At 44.5% G+C, this 23,118-nt stretch overlaps 1 protein-coding gene across 1 annotated transcript in view; it reads left to right on the plus strand.

The window, feature by feature from the left end:
* PMM2 (phosphomannomutase 2) overlaps positions 1-23,118 on the plus strand; it is a 47,772-nt gene that overhangs the window by 7,650 nt on the left and 17,004 nt on the right. The window contains exons 3-7 of the mRNA XM_011961381.1: positions 661-737; positions 2,209-2,300; positions 7,199-7,298; positions 7,758-7,833; positions 9,105-9,220. Of these exons, the coding sequence (XP_011816771.1) occupies positions 661-737; positions 2,209-2,300; positions 7,199-7,298; positions 7,758-7,833; positions 9,105-9,220 (461 nt within the window). The remainder of the gene's footprint in view (positions 1-660; positions 738-2,208; positions 2,301-7,198; positions 7,299-7,757; positions 7,834-9,104; positions 9,221-23,118) is intronic.

Consider the following 23,118-nt stretch of genomic DNA (forward strand, 5'->3'; position numbering starts at 1 on the left):
CAGCTCACTGCAACCTCCACCTCCTAGGGTCAAGCAATTCTCCTGCCTCAGCCTCCCGAGTAGCTGGGATTACAGGCACCCACCACCACGTCTGGCTAATTTTTTGTATTTTTAGTAGAGATGGGATTTCACTATGTTGGCCAGGCTGGTCTGGAACTCCTGACCTCGTGATCTATCCGCTTCAGCCTCCCAAAGTGCTGGGATTACAGGCGTGAGCCACACGGGACCCAGCCCAAAGAGCTTTTTAAAAATATATTTAGCCTGTCCCTCAGCGATTCTGATTCAGGAAGCCGGAGAGCGTAGCTTGGAAATCTGCATTTTCACTCACTGCCCTGGTTGCTGCTGGCGAACCATCAGCATCGTGGACCAGCATCTTCCTTTACAGACAGTCAGGCTGAAGTCAGGGACGTAAAATAACCTGTCACCAAGTCTCTAATCTCCTGCCCAGTCATCGTTTAAATATGTAACCAAAAAGAGCCATTAAAAAAAAAACAATAAGGAAGGTTTTTCCATACTCTACTCTTAGTCTGTAAGATGAGATGGTCTCTCACAGTCCTTGCTGGAGTTTAGCGGTTTTATTAGTGGTCATTGTTAATCAAGGAATAGAAACACGGGTTTTGATTCTTTGCATTCTAAGTGTTTTTTTGGTTTTGATTGTAGTGGTTGAAAAATATGATTATGTGTTTCCAGAAAATGGCTTGGTAGCATACAAAGATGGGAAGCTCTTGTGTAAACAGGTAGGTTCTTGAGTATCCGAATTACTATATACTATTAAAAGTGTTTTCTAAAAGGGCATTTCACATTGAATGCCTCTGGGAAGATGAGGAACAGGGGTAGAAATGAATCTTTACTCTGTATTCTTTTTTGTTTTGAATTTTGAACCATGTGACTATTACTATTCTAAATAACTAAATTTTTATACTTTTTAAATATATTATTTCTTTTCTTGTTTTGTTCTGTTTGTTTGTTTTTGAGACGGAGTCTTGCTCGTCACCCAGACTGGAGCTGGAGTGCAGTGGCACGATCTTGGCTCACTGCAACCTCTGCCTCCCTGGTTCAAGCAATTCTTATGCCTCAACCTCCCCTGTAGCTGGGATTACAGGCACACGCCACCACACCCAGCTAATTTTTGTGTATTTTTAGTAGAGACAGGGTTTCACCATGTTAACCAGGCTGATCTCCAACTCCTGATCTCAAGTGATCCTCCCACCTCAGCCTCCCAAAGTGCTGGGATTACAGGCATGAGCCACCACACCCAACCTTTTCTTTCTTTTTTTTTTTTAAAAAAGATGGGGTCATGCTGTGTTAACCTGGCTGGAGTGCAGTGGTGCAGTCCTAGTAGCCTAGACCTCCTGGGCACAGGTGATCCTCTGCCTTAGCCTCCCAAGTAGCAGGAACTACAGGGACGTGCCACCATGCCTGAACTTCAATCTACTAATAATAACATTTCTGTGATGATAAAACTAGAGCAGGTTGCCTCACTATAAGCGTTGGGTTTTTTTTTTTTTTTTCTTTTTTTTTTTGACGGAATCTCACTCTGTTGCCCAGGCTGGAGTGCAGTGACTCAGTCCTGGCTTCCGGTAACTTCTTGGGTTCAAATGATTCTTCAGCCTCAGCTTCCTGAGTAGCTGGGATTACAGGCATCCACCAGCATGGCTGGCTTATTTAGAGACAGTTTCACCATGTTTGCCAGGCTTGTCTCAAGCTCATGACTTAAAGTGATCCACCTGCCTCAGCCTCCCAAAGTGCTGGGATTACAGGTGTGAGCTGCCACGCCTGGCCACTATAAGCATTTTTAAGAGGTACTTTGTGGCTCTTAGCAGTAGTAAGATCATTCTGTTCAGACGTAAGAGAATGCTGACACGGAACAAATATATTTTCTGTCAATATCTGGAGACATTTTAATTGAATAAAAGTGGCAGTGGTAAGCTCTTTGAGCCTTACAGGAAGCATTTGAACAATAATGAGTACAAAAATCTTGGGTAATGAAGCAGCAAATGCTTTTGACTAAAGCCTTTCTGGCTTGCCTAATGTTTTTGACCAGAGAAATAAGAGAAGGAATTAAAGAGGCGGTGAGGCATGTCACCATCACTGCTATATCAGCCTACTGATTTTCAACAATAGTGGCTGAAGACCCTGGGTTTGCTGTAAAGCTGTTTTGAAAATGCTCCTGCGAAATCAAATAACTCAAGTATTTTCTCCATCTAGAATATTCAAAGTCATCTGGGTGAGGCCCTAATCCAAGATTTAATCAACTACTGTCTGAGCTACATTGCGAAAATTAAACTCCCGAAGAAGAGGTGGGTTTGCTTTTAACAAAGAGGCATCGCTGGAACATAGCGTAGTATCATATGGTGGGTTAATGTGGGCATTCTCCAAATAGGATTATAAAAATCACCTAGAGAGTTGTAAAAACAAAGTCTGATATTTAGCCTGCCCCTTGACAGTTCTGATTCAGAAAGCCTGAGAGTCGAGGTTGGAAATCCATGTTTTCTCTGACTGCCCTGGTGCTGCTGATTCACAGCCACCATGGGCCAGCGAATTTAAATCCGAATCCCAGCACTTAGTAAGGAATAGTTGCAAACAGTCCACAAAGCCAACAGTACAAGAGTGATTATGTAAATGATGGCTTGTCCACATGATGGAAATTTATACAGCCATTGAAGACTGTATGCTTTCAAAGGCTGTCAGTGAGAGGAGACAGCACTGAAGCAGCATGTACAAAAAGCAACAGAAAGCCTGGGTTGGGAAGTCTCAGACAGGAAGCCTTTGGGCCAGATCCATGTAAAACCCAAATCTGGTTGGCCTGCAGTGGTAAAGAAAATCTGGATTAATTGCCGTCATGTAAAAGTCTGATTTTACGTTTTTTAAATTTATTTATGTATTTATTTTTGAGACGGAGTCTCACTCTGTGGCCCAGGCTGGAGTGCAGTGGTAGGATCTCGGCTCACTGCAACCTCCGCCTCCCAGGTTCAAGCAATTCTGCCTCAGCCTCTCGAGTAGCTGGGATTATATGCGCGTACCACCGTGCCCAGCTAATTTTTTTTTTTGTATTTTTAGTAGAGATGGTGTTTCACTGTGTTGGCCAGGCTAGTATCGAACTCCTGACCTCAACTGATCCACCTGCCTCGGCCTCCCAAATTGCTGGTATCACAGGCGTGAGCCACCACACCCAGCCTAATTTTATGTTTTAAACATCTGGATTTCTGGCTTCTATTGGCAAATCTGAGACCTCGCTATTCCAGCTCCCAGTTCGCCCCTGGCAGGTGCCACCTGAGCAACTGCCACTGACCCACGGACCTTTGTTCCAGTCTTTCACAGACTGCTTCTCTCATTTTCTGACTCCATAGGCTTTCTTTTTGTTTTTTGTTTGTTTGTTTGTTTGTTTTTGAGAGAGAGCATCTCATGCTGTTGCCCAGGCTGTAGTGCAGTGGCATGATCATAGCTCACTGCAGCCTCAACCTCCTTGGCTCAAGTGATCCTCCTACCTCAGCCTCCTGAGTAGCTGGGACTACAGGCACATGCCACCATGCCTGGCTAATTTTTTAATTTTCTGTAGAGACAGGGTCTTGCCACATTGTCCAGGCTGGTCTCCAACTCCTGGCCTCAGGCGATCCTTCCACCTCAGTCTCCCAAAATGTTGGGATTGCAGGCGTTAGCCACCACCCCCGGCTTTCATGAATGTTTGGTTTGGGGACCTACCTTCTGCCATGGGTACAATTATCTCAATTCTATTTTTAAAATAATAGTAATACTAATAACGATGAACATAAATGCCCACAGTGAAAAGACTGGCAGGAAATAGACCCAAATGTTAACCGTGGCTATTTCTTGATGGTTAGGTTGCAGGTGATTTCTTTGAAATCCTTCTCATTTTTACCCCCCGTTTTCTTTCTCACTTTGTTGTCCAGGCTGGGGTGCAATGGCACGATCTTGGCTCACTACAACCTTCGCCTCCCGGGTTCAAGCTATTCTCGTGTCTCAGCCTCCCGAGTAACTGGGATTACAGGCGCCCACCACCAGGCCTGCCTAATTTTTATATTTTTAGTAGAGACGGGTTTTCACCATGTTGGCCAGGTTGGTCTTGAACTCCTGACGTCAGGTGATCCAGCCACCTCGGCCTCCCAAAGTGCTGGGATTACAGGTGTGAGCCACTGCGCCTGGCCTTCCCAGTTTTCAGTACTTCCTGTGTAACACCTTAATCATCAGGGTCGAAACATGGTTTAAGTGGCAATTCAATTTCAGGGCAGGCTGTACTTCAGAGACTGCTTCACACTATTAGGATTCGTAACCTGAGCGCCTCCTGCTCAGCACCTCCATCCAGAGTGCAGGAATGTCCCTTAGCCCAAGAGGAGACCTGCAGGAGACAGGCCAGACCCAGACTTTGTTATTGTTGCAGCTGGGTAATGGGCATGTGAGGATTCGTCCTATTCTGTTTACTTTTGTGTGTGTTAGAAATTTTCCTTGGCAAAAAGATAAAATATACAATTATCCCAGGTCAGTTCCGTTTTTACTATGGGCTGAGTGCTAAGGGAGGAATTAAAAAAAAAGAAAGGGCATAATCCTGTCCTCAAAGAGTGTATCATTTAGCGAGGGAGAGGCATGTGGAGAGCCATAATTCCAGAATAGTAGAAGAGACGTGGTGAGTCCAGGAGGCAGAGCTGAGACCCACCTTGACCCACATTTGTCCACATGTGCCTGACAACACTAACTACATGCCCCACGACGGCCAGGCAGATGCAGTGAGACTTCAGAGAGCCCAGGTCTTTAGGGAGGAACTGATTGCTTGGTAATCCACCTTCATCCTTGTTTTGGGGAAGGCTTTCTAAACTGCATCAGCTTCTCTCTGTGCCTTGAAAATGAGAAGAAGAATATGTCCTGGAGTAGGGGGGAAATAATTGAGCTGTTTTTCTGATCATTAGGACCCATAGCCCTAGGGTCACCCGGGGCATGGTCACCAGTCCCCTAGTGCCTCAGTGCTCATACAGAAGTGGTAGAGGACAGGCTGGGCTGGGCCTCCACCAACTCCGGGGCGGCCTGGACATGGGATTTTTGAGAGAGATTTTTAGGCTTGCATATTTTGTTACATAATTTGCCTATTTCTCTGAAAGTTGAGCACAACAGGGGAGAGGATCCAGCTGATTGAGATTTTGCTGTTTTTACTTTGATGAGTATTCATTGTTTCCCAGTTTACAAAGTACCTTTACATAACTGGCATGTTGATTTTAACAAGGCCCTTTGGAGGTAACCAGAGCACGTGCTATTAGCCTTTCTGTAGGTGAATAAGAGGAGGCTTGGAGAGGTGCCCAGAGCCACACTGACATGGAATTAGGTCGTCAACCCTGCATGTGGCATGTGGCCTCTCGGTATTTCCGATGGCCAGTGCCGGAGAACAGGTCTGTGAGATTAAAATAGTAAAAAAAGATCAGGGAAAATGTTCCATAGGATTCCCAGGCATCAGCGTTTCGAACTGGAAGACACTTTTCACTGCATAATTTGTCAGAGAACGCTTAAATTTCATTGGTCAGAATGATATCTAGTTTACAAGTTATCTGAACATTTAAGAAACTGGGTGGTTTTCTTTTTTTGGTTGCGGGGTTTTGTTTGTTTGTTTGCTTGGTTTTTTTGAGACGGAGTCTCTGTCACCAGGCTGGAGTACAGTGGTGCGCTCTCGGCTCACTGCAACCTCCGCCTCCCGGGTTCAAGAGATCTTCCTGTCTCAGCCTCTCAAGTAGCTGGGACTACAGGCATGCACCACCATGTCCAGCTAATTTTTGTATTTTTGGTAGAGACAGGGTTTCATCGTGTTGGCCAGGCTGGTCTTGAACTCCTGGCCTCAAGGAATCCACCCACCTCAGCCTCCCAAAGTGCTGGGATTACAGGCGTGAGCCAGAGAAACTGTTTTCAGACTCATAGTGGAAACAGTGGAAAAAACCATCTTTTTGGTTTTTGTTTTTTATTTTTTGTGTGTGTGTTTGTTTTTTGAGACGGGGTCTCCGTCTGTTGCCCAGGCTGTAGTGCAATGGTGCAATCTCGGCTCACTGCAACCTCCACTGCCCAGACTCAAGCAGTCCTCCTACCTCAGTCTCTCAAGTAGCTGGGAATACAGGCGTGCGCCACCATGCCCAGCTAATTTTTGTATTTTTTGTAGAAACGGAGTTTTGCCACATTGCCCAGGCTGATCTGAAACTCCTGAGCTCAAGCCATCCACCCACCTTGGCCTCCCAAAGTACTGGGGTTATAGGCATGAGCTACCACACCCAGCCAGAAGAACATTGTTAAACATCTTCATTTGAAGCGACTAAACTAATGTTAGTTTCTCATTTTATGTGATCAAATCAAACATTTAGGAGCTGTCTGCTAATGGGTAAATTGAATTTCCTCAGTTATTACTGAGGCTCGTTGGACAATTCTCAGAGCCTTTTTCTCTGTAGCTTTGCTTGGTACTATCAGTCTGTTCAGAAGCTCAGTAGCAAGACAGATGTCTGGTACATGTATTTTCAAACTCCTCAGGGAAACGACTGCTGTTGCCAGTGCTGGAAATCATTTTCATAGCTCTTTATTAACCATAAAATTATCTGCCCAATAGCAGCACTGTGCAACAGACATAGAAAGTGAGCTATGTATAATTTTAAATTTTCTGTAGCCACATTTTGAAAGAATGAAAAGATGAGATGCCTGATATATCTAAAATATGACCTTTTTTTTTTTTTTTTTTGAGACAGGGTCTCACTGTCACCCAGGCTGGAGTGCAGTGACGTGATCTCAGCTCACTACAACCCCTACCTCCCAGGCTCATGGAATCCTCCTGCCTCAGCCTCCTAAGTAGCTGGGATTATAGGCACGCATCACCATGCCTGGTTGATTTTTGTATTTTTTATAGAGACAGAGTTTCGCCGTGTCATCCAGGCTCAAAATATGACCATTTTAACACAAAGTCAATATACAAAATGACTGATGTGACTCCATTCCTTTTTCATACTAAGTCTTTCAAATCTAATCTCAATTCATATTAGCCACATTTCAGGTCTCAGTAGTCACAGCAGTTCATGGCTACCGTATTCCACAGCACAGAGCTGAGAAACATTGACCACACTAGCCTCTGCTTTTTAGAATTTCCCAAGATTTTAGGCTGTTTATGATGTTTCCCATATAAATAATGTGTTTTGGGGAACCTCTGTCACTCTTTCATTCCTAGGGGTACCTTCATTGAATTCCGGAATGGGATGTTAAACGTGTCGCCAATTGGAAGAAGCTGCAGCCAAGAAGAACGCATTGAATTCTATGAACTCGATAAAGTAAGTCTTTCTGAAATATCTTTGGTGAATGGCTGGGTTTATGGAAATAAGATATGGCCTCATGTGGTGGTTCATGCCTATAATCCCAATACTTTGGGAGGCCAAGGCAGGAGGATCACTTGAGCCCAGGAGTTCAAGACGAGCCTGGGCAACATAGTGAGACCTCATCTCTACAAATAATAAAAAAAAAAATTAGCCGGGCATGGTGGCACACACCTGTGGTCCCGGCTATTTGTTTGGCTGAGGTGAGAGGATCACTCGAGCCTGGGAGGTTGAAGCTGCTGTGAGCTGTGATCATGCCACTGCACTCCAGCCTGGGCAACAGAGCGAGACCCCCATCTCAAAAACTAAACAAATAAATAAATAAATAAGATACTCATACCTTGGTGGCCAGTAGTTAAAAGTGTGCTTTCTAAACTGCAATACAAGAGACAATTGGCATCTTTTTGTTTTTCTCAGAAGGAAAATATAAGACAAAAGTTTGTAGCAGATCTACGGAAAGAGTTTGCAGGAAAAGGCCTGACGTTTTCCATAGGTATTGTATATATTGTTTGTATTACAAACTTGGATCCCCATTTCCTGGAATTTGTTGTGGGCCAGTGAGCTATTGATAATGGAGTATGTGCAGTTTTAGGTGGGCAGGAAGATTAAATGAGCAGTCCAGTCTGTAGACAAAAAGCGGCCACTCTCTTTTCTGCATAGTTAGACATTTGCCTAGTCAAGAAACAGCTTCCAGACTGTTGGGCTTGGTTCTAAATTCTTACCCAACAGGATTCTTCCTACCTGCACTTGTCTCATCAGAAGAGGAGCATTTTGATTACTAATAGGAACTTCTCACACCTTTGGGCGGAAGAGAAGCACTATGGGGAACTCCGTAAGGGAGACATGGAATTGAACCCCTTAGGTAAAGGAGACCGAGGTCTTGGAATCATACAATGTTTCAACAGCAAGGAACTTTAGGAGCCAATTGGGTGGCTTTTACACATCAAGAAACTGAGGCCCAGAAAGGAGAAGAGACTTGTCCGAGTTCACAAAGCTGTTGTTTACACAGCCAGTGTGAGAGCATTTCTGGTGTCTAATGCAGAGTTCTTCCTGCAGCATGGATGTCTCAGGCTTGTCTTTTGTTAGAGTATGCCTGTCAAATGCTTTGCACACCGATTTCTCTTGTCAGTGCTAATGAGTCATTGCTCAAAGCCTCCTCATTGTACTAGCTTTCATAAAGGTAGAGGTTGTAGGAAAACTGGAATGGCAAAGGGATTATATTTAACAGATGAGTGGGTGGGTTTTTTGTATTCCTGAACTGTGAGATGGACATCTTTCTGACAAAGCTTTGAAAGGTTTCTTGTTGCCCATGAGCGCTGCCTATAAATCACCTTCAGTGAGGATTCTCATTTTTCCTGCAAAATATGCTGGATGCAGCCTGCTTCCAGGCATTTTCCACTGAGGGTGTGTTAAAGCCCGAGACTAGCACAGCAGAATGAGGCTGGCGTCAGATTTTTCATAAACATGCTTCCTTTAAACCACATGCTTGACATGTGCGCTTAAATGCAAATGCATTCCTCACTCTGAGTTGGCATTCTGTGCCTCAATTTTAGACCTACGTGAAATAATGCTGGAACAAAAAACGTGGTGTAGAATTAATTTCTAGAACCTATCCGTGAAATAGTCTAAGTAGCAAACTAGAGTGCTGAAAATCAACCTTGGCAACCCACTAACTGACAAAGAGTAAATTGTTTTTTTTTCGGTGACATATCATTAGCCCCTTTTTCACCTTTTGCTTGTATGTGCCCCATCCCCACCTGGCAGGAGGCCAGATCAGCTTTGATGTCTTTCCTGATGGATGGGACAAGAGGTATTGCCTGCGACATGTGGAAAATGACGGCTATAAGACCATTTATTTCTTTGGAGACAAAACCATGCCAGTAAGTAGAGAAGTGTTTGTGCAGCTTCATTGTTGCGTTTGAGCTTGAGGGGGAAAATTGACAACTGGGCTATTTTTCCTGTATCTACACTTTACCCGCCGGCCCTGCTCAAACTGAGGAGTGGCTTCCATCCTGGAGAGGGGGGTGATTGAGCCTCCTTCCCCTCTAAGCTCAGACCCCCGCACCTCTGTGAGGCGAGGCTCACACTGCGTGTTAGTTGATCCTTTTCAGTTTGGCTTTGAAATTAAACGTTGGCCACCCCACGTGCCTTCCAGAACACCAGTCCGCAGTGCCACTGTCAAGCCCTGTGCGTTTCAAAGCTCTGCCTGTTTCAATCCTATCTTTCCACTGTATTTGTCCCCCTGAGGCATTCATTCTAAGTTGAACGCGAGGGGTCATGGATGATGGGAGGACAGGGAATGATCTCATGAGCCTGAAACTCAGGAAGGGGCACCAGCAACAGTGAAGAGGCCAAGTGAGTCCCAGGCATCACACGCGGCGGGTACTTGAGCTGTCCCCAAGGGATGTCAGAAATCTCGAGTCCAGGACCAAATCTAAACTGAGACCTGAGAGCACAGCCTGTGTCAGAGGCCGGGGCCAGCAGGAGGAATACACAGAAGAAGTGTCCCCAGGCGTGCTCCACCCAGCTTTGGGCCAGCTCCTTTTCTTTCTCTTTCTCTTTTTTTTTTTTTTTGAGACCAAGTCTCTCTCTGTTGCCCAGCCTGGAAGTGCAGTGGTGCAATCTTGGCTCACCGCAACCTCTGCCTCCCAGGTTCAAGCGATCCTTGTGCCTCAGCCTTCTGAGTAGCTGATATTATGGGCATGCGCCCCCATGCCCGGCTAATTTTTGTGTTTTTAGTAGAGAAGGGGTTTCACCATGTTGGCCAGGCTGGTCTCAAACTCCTGGGCTCAAGTGATCCACCCACTTCGGCCTCTCAACGTTCTGGGATGACAGGTGTGATTTTTAGTAGAGACAGGGTTTCATCATGTTGGCCAGGCTGGTCTTGACTCCTTGCCTCAAGGAATCCGCCTGCCTCAGCGATCCACCCACCTCGACCTCTCAGTTCTGGGATGACAGGCCGCGCCCGGCCCCATCACCTTTTCAGTTCCTCTCATCCTCTGGGCCCCTCTGCCTGCCTCCCACATGCAGCCTGGGGGTGTTGGTTGCCTTACCATCAGCAGGCCCCTGTCAGGCTTTCTCGCCATCCTGCACCCAGCAGGTCCGTCGTAACTGCTGCATATTCAGAGTTTCTCATCCCTCTGATCTCTGGTCCACTCCAAAATCCTTGCTGCACTGCTAGGATCTACCCATGAAAGGTTTGGTTTTCAGCAGGGCCCCCACGCCACAGTCTTCCGGCAGGAGGGGTACTCGGGGATAGTAGAGGCTTGTTTCTTGTTGTCAGAATGATAAAACTGGAACCCATAAAGGGTAAGGGACTTGCCCAAGGTCACACAGCTAATGACAGAGCTGGTGGCACCAGAAGAAATCTACCTCTTCTGTGTATGTTTTAAATAGCTTCATTGAGGTATCATTGATCAGCAAAAGCGGCACATGTTTAACGCTCACAGGTTCATGAGTTTAATCATTGTGCCCCTTTGGTTTTGGGGGCGGTTTGGGATTTTTTGTGGCTATTGTTATAAGACCACTTCTCATGAGATATTCCCTCTTAACAAGTTTCTAAGTGTACAATACAGTATTGTTAACTATAGGCACTTCTGTTTGTCCACCAGATCTGGTAGAACTTACACATCTTCGTAAATGAAACTGTATACCCATTGAACAACAACTCTCCGTCTCCCTCCTCCACCAGCCCGTCCCTGGCAACCGCCGTTCTTTTCTCTGCTTATATGACTTTAGCACTGTTAGGTATCTGATACAAGCGGAATCATGCAGTATTCATCCTTCTGTGAGGGGCTTATTTCACTCAGCATGTCTTCTCAGTTTACTCCTGCTGTCACAAATGGCAAGTTTCCTTCTTTTTTAAGGCGGAATAATGTTTCATGATATGAATATACTACATTTTTTTTTTTTTCTTGAGGCGGAGTCTCGCTCTGTCGCCCAGGCTGGAGTGCAGTGGCGCCATCTTGGCTCACTGCAGCCTCCACCTCCCTGGTTCAAGTGATTCTCGTGCCTCAGTCTCCTGATTAGTAGCTGGGATTACAGGCGCCTGCCACCACACGCGGCTAATTTTTGTATTTTTAGTAGAGACAGGGTTTTGCCATGTTGGCCAGGCTGGATCTGCCTTGGCCCCCTAAATTGCTGGGATTACAGGCGTGAGCCACTGCACCCGGCCAGAATATACTCCATTTTCTTGATCCATTCTTCTGTCAGTAGACACACGAGTTGTTTCCATATCTTGGCCATTATGAATAATGCTTCAGTGAACATGGGGGTGCAGATATCTCTTTGAGATCCTGACTTCGTCCTTTTGGCCATGTACCATGGATTAAAGACTTAAACACAGGACCTGAAACGGTAAAACTCCTGGGAAAAAGCAATGATCTTTTGCATGTGACACCAAAAGCACAGGCAACAAAGGCGAAACCAGTCGGACAATATCAGACTAAAAAGCTTCTGCCCAGTAAGGGAAATAATCAGAATGAAAAAACAACCTACAGAGAGGAAGAGAATATCTGCAAACCATATATCTGATAAAAGGACTAGTATCCAAAATGTATAAGAAACTCTAACAACTCAATGGCAAAAAAAAAAAAATTTTTTTTTAAATGAACAAAGGACTTGAATAGACAGTTCTCCAAAGAAGACATGCAGATGGCCAGTAGGTATATGAAAAAAGGCTCAACATCAGCATTTAGGGAAATGCAAATCAAAACCACAATGAGGTAAACCTCATACCTGCCAGGATGGCTATTTTATTTTATTTTATTTTGAGACGGAGTTTTGCTCTGTCACCCAGGCTGGAGTGCAGTGATGCGATCTTGGCTCACTGCAATCTCTGCCTCCTGGGTTCAAGCTATTCTTGTACCTCAGCCTCCCAAGTAGCTGGGATTATAGGTGCCCGCCACCATGCCCAGCTAATTTTGTATTTGTAGTAGAGACAGGGTTTCACCATGTTGGCCAGCGTGGTCTCGAACTCATGACCTCAAGTGATCCACCCACCTCGACCTCCCAAAGTGCTGTTATCATAGGCGTGAGCCACCGCACTGGGCCAGGATGGCTAATTTCTTTTTTTTTTTTTAAATGTTGGCGGCCTGGTGCGGTGGCTCACGTCTGTAATCCCAGCACTTTAGGAGGCTGAGGCGGGTGGATCACCTGAGGTCAGGAGTTCGAGACCAGCCTGACCAACATGGAGAAACCCCATCTCTACTAAAAATACAAAATTAGCTGGGCCTGGTGGCGCGCACCTGTCATCCCAGCTACTTGGGAGGCTGAGGCAGGAGAATCTCGTGGACCCGGGAGGCGGAGGTTGCAGTGAGCTGAGATCGCGCCATTGTACTCCATCCTGGTCAACAAGAGCAAAACTCCATCTCAAAAAGATAAAATAAAATAAATGTTGGTAAGGGTGTGGAGAAATTAGAACCCTTGTACACTGTTGTGGGAAATGTTAAATGGCATAGCTATGATGGAAAACTATATAGCGGTTCCTCACATTAAAAATAGAACTGCCGTATGATCCAGCAGTCCCACTTACAGATCTATATCCAAAATAATTGAAATCAGGATCTCAAAGAGATACCTGCTGTTTAAAATACAATAAAATATAAAGACAGGGTCTTGCTGTGTTGCCCAGGCTGTACTCCCAACTCCTGAGTTCAAGCAGTCGTCCCGCCTCAGCCTCCCAACTAGCTGGAATTACAGGTGTGCCATACCACGACTGGTGATGCCTGCTGTTTAAGTGAGTGTGCTAACCAGTACAGTAAGCTCTCTCTCAGTGGGGTAGAAAGATCTTGTTCTAAATCCCAGATGAAATGGGTACTTTGAAGGAGGTGTAGCATTCACGTTTGTTCTTAATGACAGTTAGAAATGGTTTTATAACCACATCCTTTTGTGGAAATGCTTTTGATGCAGAAATGCTTTCAGTGCAGGCTTTGAAAAAGATCACTGCCTGACTCCATGTCTTTAAAAACATGAAGCTAATGAAATGACACCCAGGATCTAAGAGATGCCTGGAAGCTTCCTCAGTCCTCCTCTAGCTTGGTGCCATTTCTTACAGACAGAGAGGAGAGCTATTAAGACACACTACAGCAGACTGTTCTGTAATGATGACATTCTTGCTTCACATAAATCGCCATCTAGAAGCCTCAGTTGGGACTTTGCAGAATGGAATGCATTTCTTAGATAATCAGAAAATGACTTCCTTTGGGAATTCTTCATTTGGGAATTAGAGGGTTTTCTATTCTGTTTAACCATTGCATTACCATGCCTGGATTCTATTTTTAAAATCTTACCTACTTTTTAAAAAATGAGTATTATTTAATGGAAGCTTTTCCCCGATTGTAAATGAACCTGTGCATTCATTATAGAAAATTAGAGAAAGTATGAAGAAGGAAAGGAAAGTCACCTGTCATCATCCAGCAACGTCCCAGCCTTTCTATGTGTATGATCCCAAAAGTGGGATCCTTACATGTTGTTCTAGTTTTAGTCTTCTTTCTCTTAACGTATTTTACTTTTCTCATATTCGTGAATATTCTTTGCAAAGAAGATTTTTCATGGCTGTATAACATTCTCTCATTAGGCATCGTTTACCCACCTGCCTCGTAGAGGCACGTTGGGTGGCTTAAGCGTTTTTGCCGTTTTAACTAAATTGTGCAACAGTTTTTTTTCCAGAAATGTTAATAAGGAAGATCTGCCTTTAAAATTAGCTTTAAAAAAATAAAAAAATTAGCTAGGCGTGGTGGCACACGCCTGTGATCCCAGCTACTCAGGAGGCTGAGGCAGGAGAATTGCTTGAACCCGGGAGGCAGAGGTTGCAGTGAGCCGAGATTGTGCCACTGTACTCCAGCCTGGGCAAGAGTGAGATTCTGTCTCAAAAAAATAAAAAGAAAACTAGCTTAGAAGAGGTTTGTATCCGTGTGGACCAAGTAGACCCAGATCTGGCCCTGCCGTTCACCAGTGACCTTGTGACAGTGAGGATGGTAACAGTGACCTCGTCAGCCCGGCGAGGACACAAGTCTTTTTTTTTTTTTTTTTGAGACGGAGTCTCGCTCTGTTGCCCGGGCTGGAGTGCAGTGGCCGGATCTCAGCTCACTGCAAGCTCCGCCTCCCGGGTTTACGCCATTCTCCTGCCTCAGCCTCCCGAGTAGCTGGGACTACAGGCGCCCGCCACCTCGCCTGGCTAGTTTTTTGTATTTTTTAGTAGAAACGGGGTTTCACCATGTTAGCCAGGATGGTCTCGATCTCCTGACCTCGTGATCTGCCCGTCTCGGCCTCCCAAAGTGCTGGGATTACAGGTTTGAGCCACCGCGCCCGGCCTAATTCTTTTTTTTTTTTGGAGACAGGGTCTCACTCTGTCACCCAGACTGGAGTGCAGTGCAGTGGCACAATCTTGGCTCACTGTAATCTTGAATTCCTGGGCTCAAGTGATCCTCCCACTTCAGCCTCCTGAGTAGCTGGGATTACAGGCGCTCACCACCATGCCTGGCTAATTTTTGTATTTTTAGTAGAGACGGGGTTTCACCATCTTGGCCAGGCTGGTCTTGAACTCCTGACCTCAAGTGATCCGCACACCTCGGCCTCCCAGAGTTGTATTATTCCTCAAATCAATGTCTCCAAGAATTTGGGGATCAGGGTTTTAAGGATAGCTTGGTGGGTAGGGGCTCAGGAAGTGGAGATTGCTGATTGGTCGGCTTGGACATGAAATCATAGGGGTGGAAGTGAGTTTTTCTTGCTATCTTCTGTTCTTGATGGGATCAAAGAGCTGGTTGAGCCAGATTACCTGTCTGTGTGGCGTCAACTGCATCAACTACTGCATCAGAATACTGCAAAATATCTCAGGCACAATCTTAGGTTTTATGACAGTGATGTTATTTGTGGGGAACAATTTGGGGAGGATCAGACTCTTGTAGCTAATTTGTTTGTTCTACAAAGGCAGACTGGTCCCCAGGCAAAAAGGGGGTTTATTTCAGAGAAAGGGCTGTTACCGTCTTTGTTTCAAAGTTGAACTATAAACTGAATTCCTCCCAAGGTTAGTTCGGTGTGCATCCAGGAATGAACAAGGACAGCTTGGAGGTGAGAAGCAAGATGGAGTCATTCAGGTCACCATCATAATTTTCTCAGTTAAAATTTTTGCAAAGACAGTTTCAGTTCCTCCTGTTGGGTTTTATAATACCTTATTCCTAAGGTGTGGGGCATGAAGATGGGAAAAGAGTGATAACCGCTCTAGCTTCTTTCTGCTGACAGGGAGCATAGTCAGGGTAGGTGTTGACCCAAAGGTAAGAGGAATGAAACCACTTTGCAGCTGTCTGCCTATACTCAGAGGTTCCTGGTTGGGGTTTGAAGGCCTGTATGACAAAGCCATTAGTATTCTCATCTATAGTTTTAACAAATGAGTCCTAGGATAAAGAGTGAAAGTCCTGGCTTCAGAAGCTTTTGTAGAATTGACCCTAAGCTCTGAGGGACTCAGGTAAATAGCTCCAAGAACCAATCAGACATGGGGTTATTAGCAGAGAGAGATTTGGGTCAGAGGTTGTTAGACAGACAGATTGGGGTAGACAGAAAGGAGGAAATGTAAATATACTCTTCCTTATCTTTTTAGTCAGTTTTCCTAGTCCTAAGACCAGATCAGTTCAGTTAAACAGCTGTTTCCTGTATCAAGAGATGGCATTGCAGATGGGCTAGGCTTCTTTAGTTATAGAGGAGGAAGGCAGTGGCAATTTGACATGTTTTTGTCATCTGTATTACAAAGAATAAGCTTCAGCTTGCAGGGCCTCAGGAAGAAGGTAGTAACAATTTAATTGAGTCCAAGTCAGAAAAGTGGAAGAAAAAATTGTTTGGGAATTGTAGCCCACAAAGAATTCAGGATTTAGTCCAAATTGCAGAAAATAATAAAAAGTCAAGAACAAATCTAACAGCAGATGTACCACAGTTGTTTGAAACACTTTTTTCTCTCTCCCATCCTTATTTTTATTAAAGACAAACCATAGTAGGACAAGTTTACTTGCAAAATAAGTCATGGTCTTATTATGCTTGGCCTGATTATTTGTATAAAGTACAGCAAGAATAATTATTTGCCATATAGGCTGTTTTTGAAATTGGCTTTGCTGAAACTTTGTTCCATAAGAAATCTCAGGTTAGACTTTTTTAAAGCCTTGAGCCCAGCCATGGATTTATCTACTATATCTGCAAAGATAAACCAGTATGAGTTGGGTGAAATTTTTTACTCTCATGATCCTAAGATAACTGGGGGCTCCTGGGCCTGTCAGAAAGTGACATTCTTTATTTACCACAGTTCGGGAACCCTGCACAGGGACTCTGTAGACAAGGTATGAGGCCAGCTTTTCCAAGGGATTTCTATTGGCTCTGTTAGTCAACTTTGTTCCTTAAAGCAGTCTGTTTATATTTGAAAATATGTCATTCCCGTTAAAGCCAGCATCTCTAATTGTATCCTATTACAAAAGAAAACAAATTGTTACTGCCCTTGTGCAAATAATTATACTGCCGTAAGTTGATAATACTCACAAATAGTTTACAAATTCTGGAGAAATCAGAGAGAAAGCAATATGCTCTAAATTTTGCTCACGGAAGTATACTTTAACTCAATTGCTACAAGCTGTAAACACCTCAAAAGAAAAATCATTTTCTTGACTCTGAAAGACAAAAGGATTAACAATGTTTAACACATCAGCTCTCCATGAGGATCCTAGAAGTTTTTTTTCCTCCATTCCAGTGGCACAATTTCTAAAGTTCTCAGAGACCTGCATTCAAGAGTACCCATTAGAGTATTATATCTGATTATAAACTGCCTTTTGAAAAGGATAAAACCAAGACAACAGTTGTCTGTGGGTAACAAAAGTCTCAGGACAGCCATAGTTAAAGATGCAGTCAACAAGGAAATCTGGTCATCTCTGTGACACACAGTTTAACGTAACAATTATAATTATTACTGATAACATATACTGAGACATATCAGAATTATAGGAATTTTACACAATTTTGTAACACATACTAAAAACATATTTATATGACTATAAACCCAAAGAAAGTTACACACTTTTTTATATTTGACAGTGCTTCTCCTACATAATTTTAATATACCAAATAAGCCAAATATGTGTCTTTTGGACTTTAGGGAACTCTTTTTTTTTTTTTAACTTAGAATTTGATCTTGGGAAGTTTGTTAAATATCAAAGGTTTAAAACACTAGATATCACAAAGTAGAATCCCAGATCACCATAAGTAATTCATTTAGCCAAAATGATAACTCAAACATTTTGTAAAGGGAAAAATCTTTATTCTGATAGAGAGAAGACTCAGCTTTCTAAACAACAAAACCTAATGAAGATAGCATGAGGCCAACTGAATCTGTCTCTTTTTTTTTAATAGTTTACTCCAAAGCCAAACAAAAATCTTTCATTGTCTCTCTCTCTCTCTCTCAATATTACATAAAAATGTTCTTCAACAGAGAAAACCACATTTTATCCTGCATTAGTGCATCTTTAATGCTAAAGCTAGTTTTGTTGTTGTTGTTGTTTTGAGATGGAGTTTCACTGTTGTCACCGAGGCTGGAGTGCAGTGGCATGATCTTGGCTCACTGCACCCTCCTCCTCCCAAGTTCAAATGATTCTCCTGCCTCCCCAGTAGCTGAGATTACAGGCACCCACCACCATTCCCATCTAATGTTTGTATTTTTAGTAGGAACAGGGTTTCACCACGTTGGCCAGGCTGGTCTTGAACTCCTGACCCCACATGATCCACCCACCTCAGCCTCCCAAAGTGCTGGGATTACAGGTGCCCACCACCACGCCTGGCTAATTTTTGTATTTTTAGTAGAGACGGGGTTTCACCATGTTGGCCAGGCTGGTCTTGAACTCCTGACCCCACATGATCCACCCACCTCAGCCTCCCAAAGTGCTGGGATTACAGGTGTGAGCCACCACTCCCAGCCGAAGTTAGTTTTTAATAAAATTTTACAAACAAATCTATTCAATTTTATTTGACTGTAGGGTACCATTTTCATAAACCTTTTATATAACCATTTATAATTGTTTGTTAAAAGAACAAATCAGTGTTCAAAAATAAACCCTATTTTTATTTATTTATTTATTTTTTCGAGATGGGAGTCTTGCTCCATTGCCCAGGCTGGAGTGTAGTGGTGCATTCTCAGCTCACTGCAACTTCTGCCTCCCAAGTTCAAGCAATTCTTCTGCCGCAACCTCCCGAGTAGCTGGGACTACAGGTGTGTGCCACCATGTCCGGCTAATTCTTGTATTTTTAGTAAAGACAGGATTTCACCATATTGACCAGGCTGGTTTCGAACTCCTGACCTCATGAACTGCCTGCCTCAGCCTCCCAAAGTGCTAGGATTACAGGCATGAGCCACCATGCCTGGCATAAAACCCTATTATTTTGATATATGGGCCCAGATTCTGGCCCTGCATCAGTATGCTTTTAATATTTAATTTATGGAGAAATTAAATAATACCCTTTCAATTTTAGCCACCTTGTTCACACAGAGTTCTTCACAAAGTTAATTTTTCACAAACCTACAATTTGCTTAAACTTTCAGTTGTATTTTGTCTTTCTTTCAACCAAAAATAATCCTTAAACTCTCTAAATTAGACAAGATTTTTTTTAAAAAAAAACCGTATTCCCATGTCATTAAGCAATTTTAATTACATATCAGGTGCAGAGCCTAGAATACAGGACAGAACTGCAGATAAAGTCTGATTCTTTCTGACATAGCTAGGAGTCATGGCTAACTCCGTATGTCCCCAGGCCTTATCTAGAATCTAATGGCTCTAAAGTAGGTAAATTAAACAATTACAAAAGTCACAGAAGCCATTTATGACCTTAAAGCATCCAGCAAAAACCATATCTGATCTGCCTAATACAGACCAAATGTCTCAGGTTTGAAGACAATTTTATTGTATTTCCTCAATAATCTTTAAAACTATCTTTATTTACCAAAGATTACTAACGTCACATGAAAATGTATTAGAGTTGCTATTTCTTTGACAAAATGTTTAAGTGCTTGTTTTTTAAGCCAATTAATTACAGCTCTTAAACATCACATACACAACATTATAAATATACAGACCGAAGAATATGCAGTAGTTGTTAAGATTTTTCATTTGCTGGATTTTTAGGGGTTTTTTCCCCCCATTTTACAAATCTTGTCACAACTCACAGAGACCATCTATGACATGCTTGGACTTTCTGACTTGTCCTGTATGTCCGTCTTTCTATTTTAGGACAAGAATGTACCATACAACTCATATAAATTCCTTTTATATGAGAAATTCCTTTCTCATATAAATTTCTTTCTTTTTTTTTTTTTTTGAGACGGAGTCTTCCTCTGTCACCCAGGCTGGAGTGCAGTGGCCGGATCTCAGCTCACTGCAAGCTCCGCCTCCCGGATTTACGCCATTCTCCTGCCTCAGCCTCCGGAGTAGCTGGGACTACAGGCGCCCGCCACCTCGCCCGGCTAGTTTTTTGTATTTTTAGTAGAGATGGGGTTTCACCGTGTTAGCCAGGATGGTCTTGATCTCCTGACCTCGTGATCCGCCCATCTCGGCCTCCCAAAGTGCTGGGATTACAGGCTTGAGCCACCGCGCCCGGCCAAATTTCTTTTTTTATAATCATCCTTACCAAAAATACATCTTTATATCCCTAAATTTTTTCACATATCTCTGTCCCCTACTAAAGTAATCCAAAGGATGATCTCTGAACCAGATGGAAGAGCAGATGAAAGAGCCTGAGGCAGCCCTGTCTAACTTCCAAGCTTCTGCTGACAGGTCCTTCAGGGTTCAGCGAATGTGACCAACCAGACAAACTAGGAGAGCCTGAAAGACTTCCTTTAGCAATTCCTTTAGACATCTCCTCCACATATACAAACACATACAGCAAAACACATACAGCAAAACAAATACACAAAACACCTTCCAGACAGAGATTCCAGACCAAATCACAAACCAAGAGTATTCCTCCAAATAAGTCCCCTGTTATCTGTACAATTAGGGCAGATACCCCATGCTGGGGCTACAAACAGATACTGTGTAACAGAACTAGAGATGCCCCACGATGGGGCTATAGTTACAGGAAGTCTCCCCAGAGATGGCGCCAGTATCAGCCCCCAGTCCAAGAGAACTAGGTGGCCGCCTGGGCTGGCCTTTGGATCCATCACCAGTGAGGGGGATTGGGGAGGCAACTGAATCGCTGGCAGATAGCCACAAGAGAGATCACAGATGAGTCCCCAGATTTGTAACCTCCCCCCCAACAAGTTCTCCTTGCAGCCTAGACAGCCAATTTATCCGGACAGGAGAATTGCGATAGAGAAAGAGTAATTCACACAGAGACAGCTGTGCAGGAGACTGGAGTTTTGTTATTACTCAAATCAGTCTCCCCAAGAATTTGGGGACTGGGGTTTTTAAGGATAACTTGGTGGGCAGGGGCTCTGGAGGTATGGATGGCTGATTGGTCAGCATGGAGATTAAATCATAGCGGGTGGAAGTGAGTTTTTCTTGCTGTCTTCTGTCCCTGAGTGGGATCAAAGAACTGGTTGAATCAGATTACCTGTCTGAGTGGGTCAACTGCTACATTGGAAGGCAGGGTCTGCAAAATACCTCAGGCACTGATCTTAGATTTTACAAGTGATGTTATTCCCAGGAGCAATGTGGGGAGGTTCACGCTCTTGCAGCCAGAGGCTCCGTGGCTCCCAAACCATAATTTCCAGTCTTGTAGCTAATTTGTCCTACAAAGGCAGACTGGTCCCCAGGCAAGAAGGGGTTTATTTCAGGGAAAGAGCTGTTATCTTTGTTTCAAACTTGAACTATAGGCCAGGCATGGTGGCTCACACCTGTAATCCCAGCACTTTGGGAAGCTGAGGAAGGCGGATCACTTGAGGCCAGGAGTTTGAGACCAGCCTGGCCAATGTGGTGAAACCCCGCCTCTACTAAAAATACAAAAATTAGCCAGGTGTGGTGGTGCACACCTGTAATCCCAACTACTTGGGAGGCTGAGACAGGAGAATCACTTGAACTTGGGAGGCAGAGATTCCAGTGAGCTGAGATTGCACTACTGCACTCCAGCCTTGGTGACAGAGTGAAACTCCATCTCCAAAAAAAAACAAAGTTGAACTATAAACTAAATTCCTCCCAAGGTTAGTTCAGCTTGTGCCCAGCAATGAACAAGGACAGCTTGGAGGTTAGAAGCAAGATGGAGTCAGGCCAGATCTCTTTCATTGTCACCATTTTCTGTTATAATTTTTGCAAATGTGGCCTCAGGCCCTGCATCCATAATACCTAGAAATTTCATAAATACTTGTTAAACAGCCAGAATGAATGTCCATGGCAAGAATCGACTATTAGGCATGGTGGTGCGCACCTGTAGTCCCAGCTACTCAGGAGGCTGAGGTGGGAGGATTGCTTGAACCCAGGAGGTGGAGGCTGCAGCAAGATATGATCGCACCACTGCACTCCAGCCTGGGCAAGAGTGGGACCCTGTCTCAGAAATAAATAAGAGTCCTGACTGTGAGCTACAAAGAGTCCATCTGTGCTATAGGAGGCATCCACACAGCACACACCCACTGCTACCAGCTAAGCAGTTCATGCAGGCTGTGATAGATGACACTGTTCCTCTCTTTGGACGACTGGGGTTCACTACTACACTGCACAGGTCAGCAACAGCATGTACGGAAATGGGCTGAGGCGGGGAGACTCGTCAGTCCCCTGACATCTGAACATGGCCAACACTATGCCTTTTGTTTCATCCTCAGACTTTGGAGCTATTAGGGATTTAAATATTAATGTGCTGATTTCACTGAGCCCTGGCCTTTCTTTGGTGCCTGACAGGTACACTGTAACGAGAAATTGGATCGTTCATTCATCCCTCCCCCCTTCCCTCCCTTCTCCAGGGAACAGGGTTTTTGTTCTCGGAGCTTGGGGGGGTGGCTGAGTTCCCTAGCTAGAATCAAGTAACCTTTAGTGCATATGCATATCCAGCATTTGAAATTTCCGGTTCTCTGTAGCCTTATTATTCTAGAGGGCAGCCAGCTTTCCTTTCATTTCATTTGGGGTCCGCTTCGTCTGCTTTGCACCTACTCTGGTATGCAAGCTCGACACAGCCCCAAGAAGGCTGCACCCCAGGAAGGAGCCCACCATGCTCTGAGAGTCATAAAGAAGGAAGCAGACGCTTGGCAGGAGAGAAAGGAAGGCCTGAGGCGGGTTGTGTTTGTGATGCAGATGCTCCTGCCAGCCACGCAGCTCTCTGAAAGGGGGTGGAGCTGAGAAGCGACCCAGCGAGGCTTCTGCAACTAGGGTCGGGAGGATTTCGCCTTCCTGGATGGGTATTGGTTCTCCAGACCTAGCTTTATTAAGTGCCAGCGAGTTACATGCACACAGATCACTCAGATTTCACAGACACCTCCCCACCAGCCCCCAGCAGGACCATGGGAGGAGACTCATGCCGTTAGGCCTCTGTCCCCTGTGTGTGACATCTGCAGGGAAGGGCACTCCTAGCAACTGTCGGGACTAGCATAAACCCTTTTTGCTTCAGGGGTCTCTTCCCAGGTAATGGCCTAGGTCCTCTTTGCACCCTGGCCGGCTGCAGGAGCCTCCTAACTGCTCCCCTCACCCCCCACCCATTCTCCAGAAAGATAATGGCCCGGGCTTGCAGCCTTCCAGTGGCTTCCCGTGAAATCCCAGGTCCTTACCACAATCTGTGCTCTGTGGCCTGGCCCGGCCCCTGCCCATCCTTCCTCTTCAGTCGCTTCTCTGATGGC

The sequence above is a fragment of the Colobus angolensis genome, unplaced genomic scaffold (genome assembly GCF_000951035.1).
Source record: "Colobus angolensis palliatus isolate OR3802 unplaced genomic scaffold, Cang.pa_1.0 Scaffold55, whole genome shotgun sequence".
Lineage (NCBI taxonomy): Eukaryota > Metazoa > Chordata > Mammalia > Primates > Cercopithecidae > Colobus > Colobus angolensis.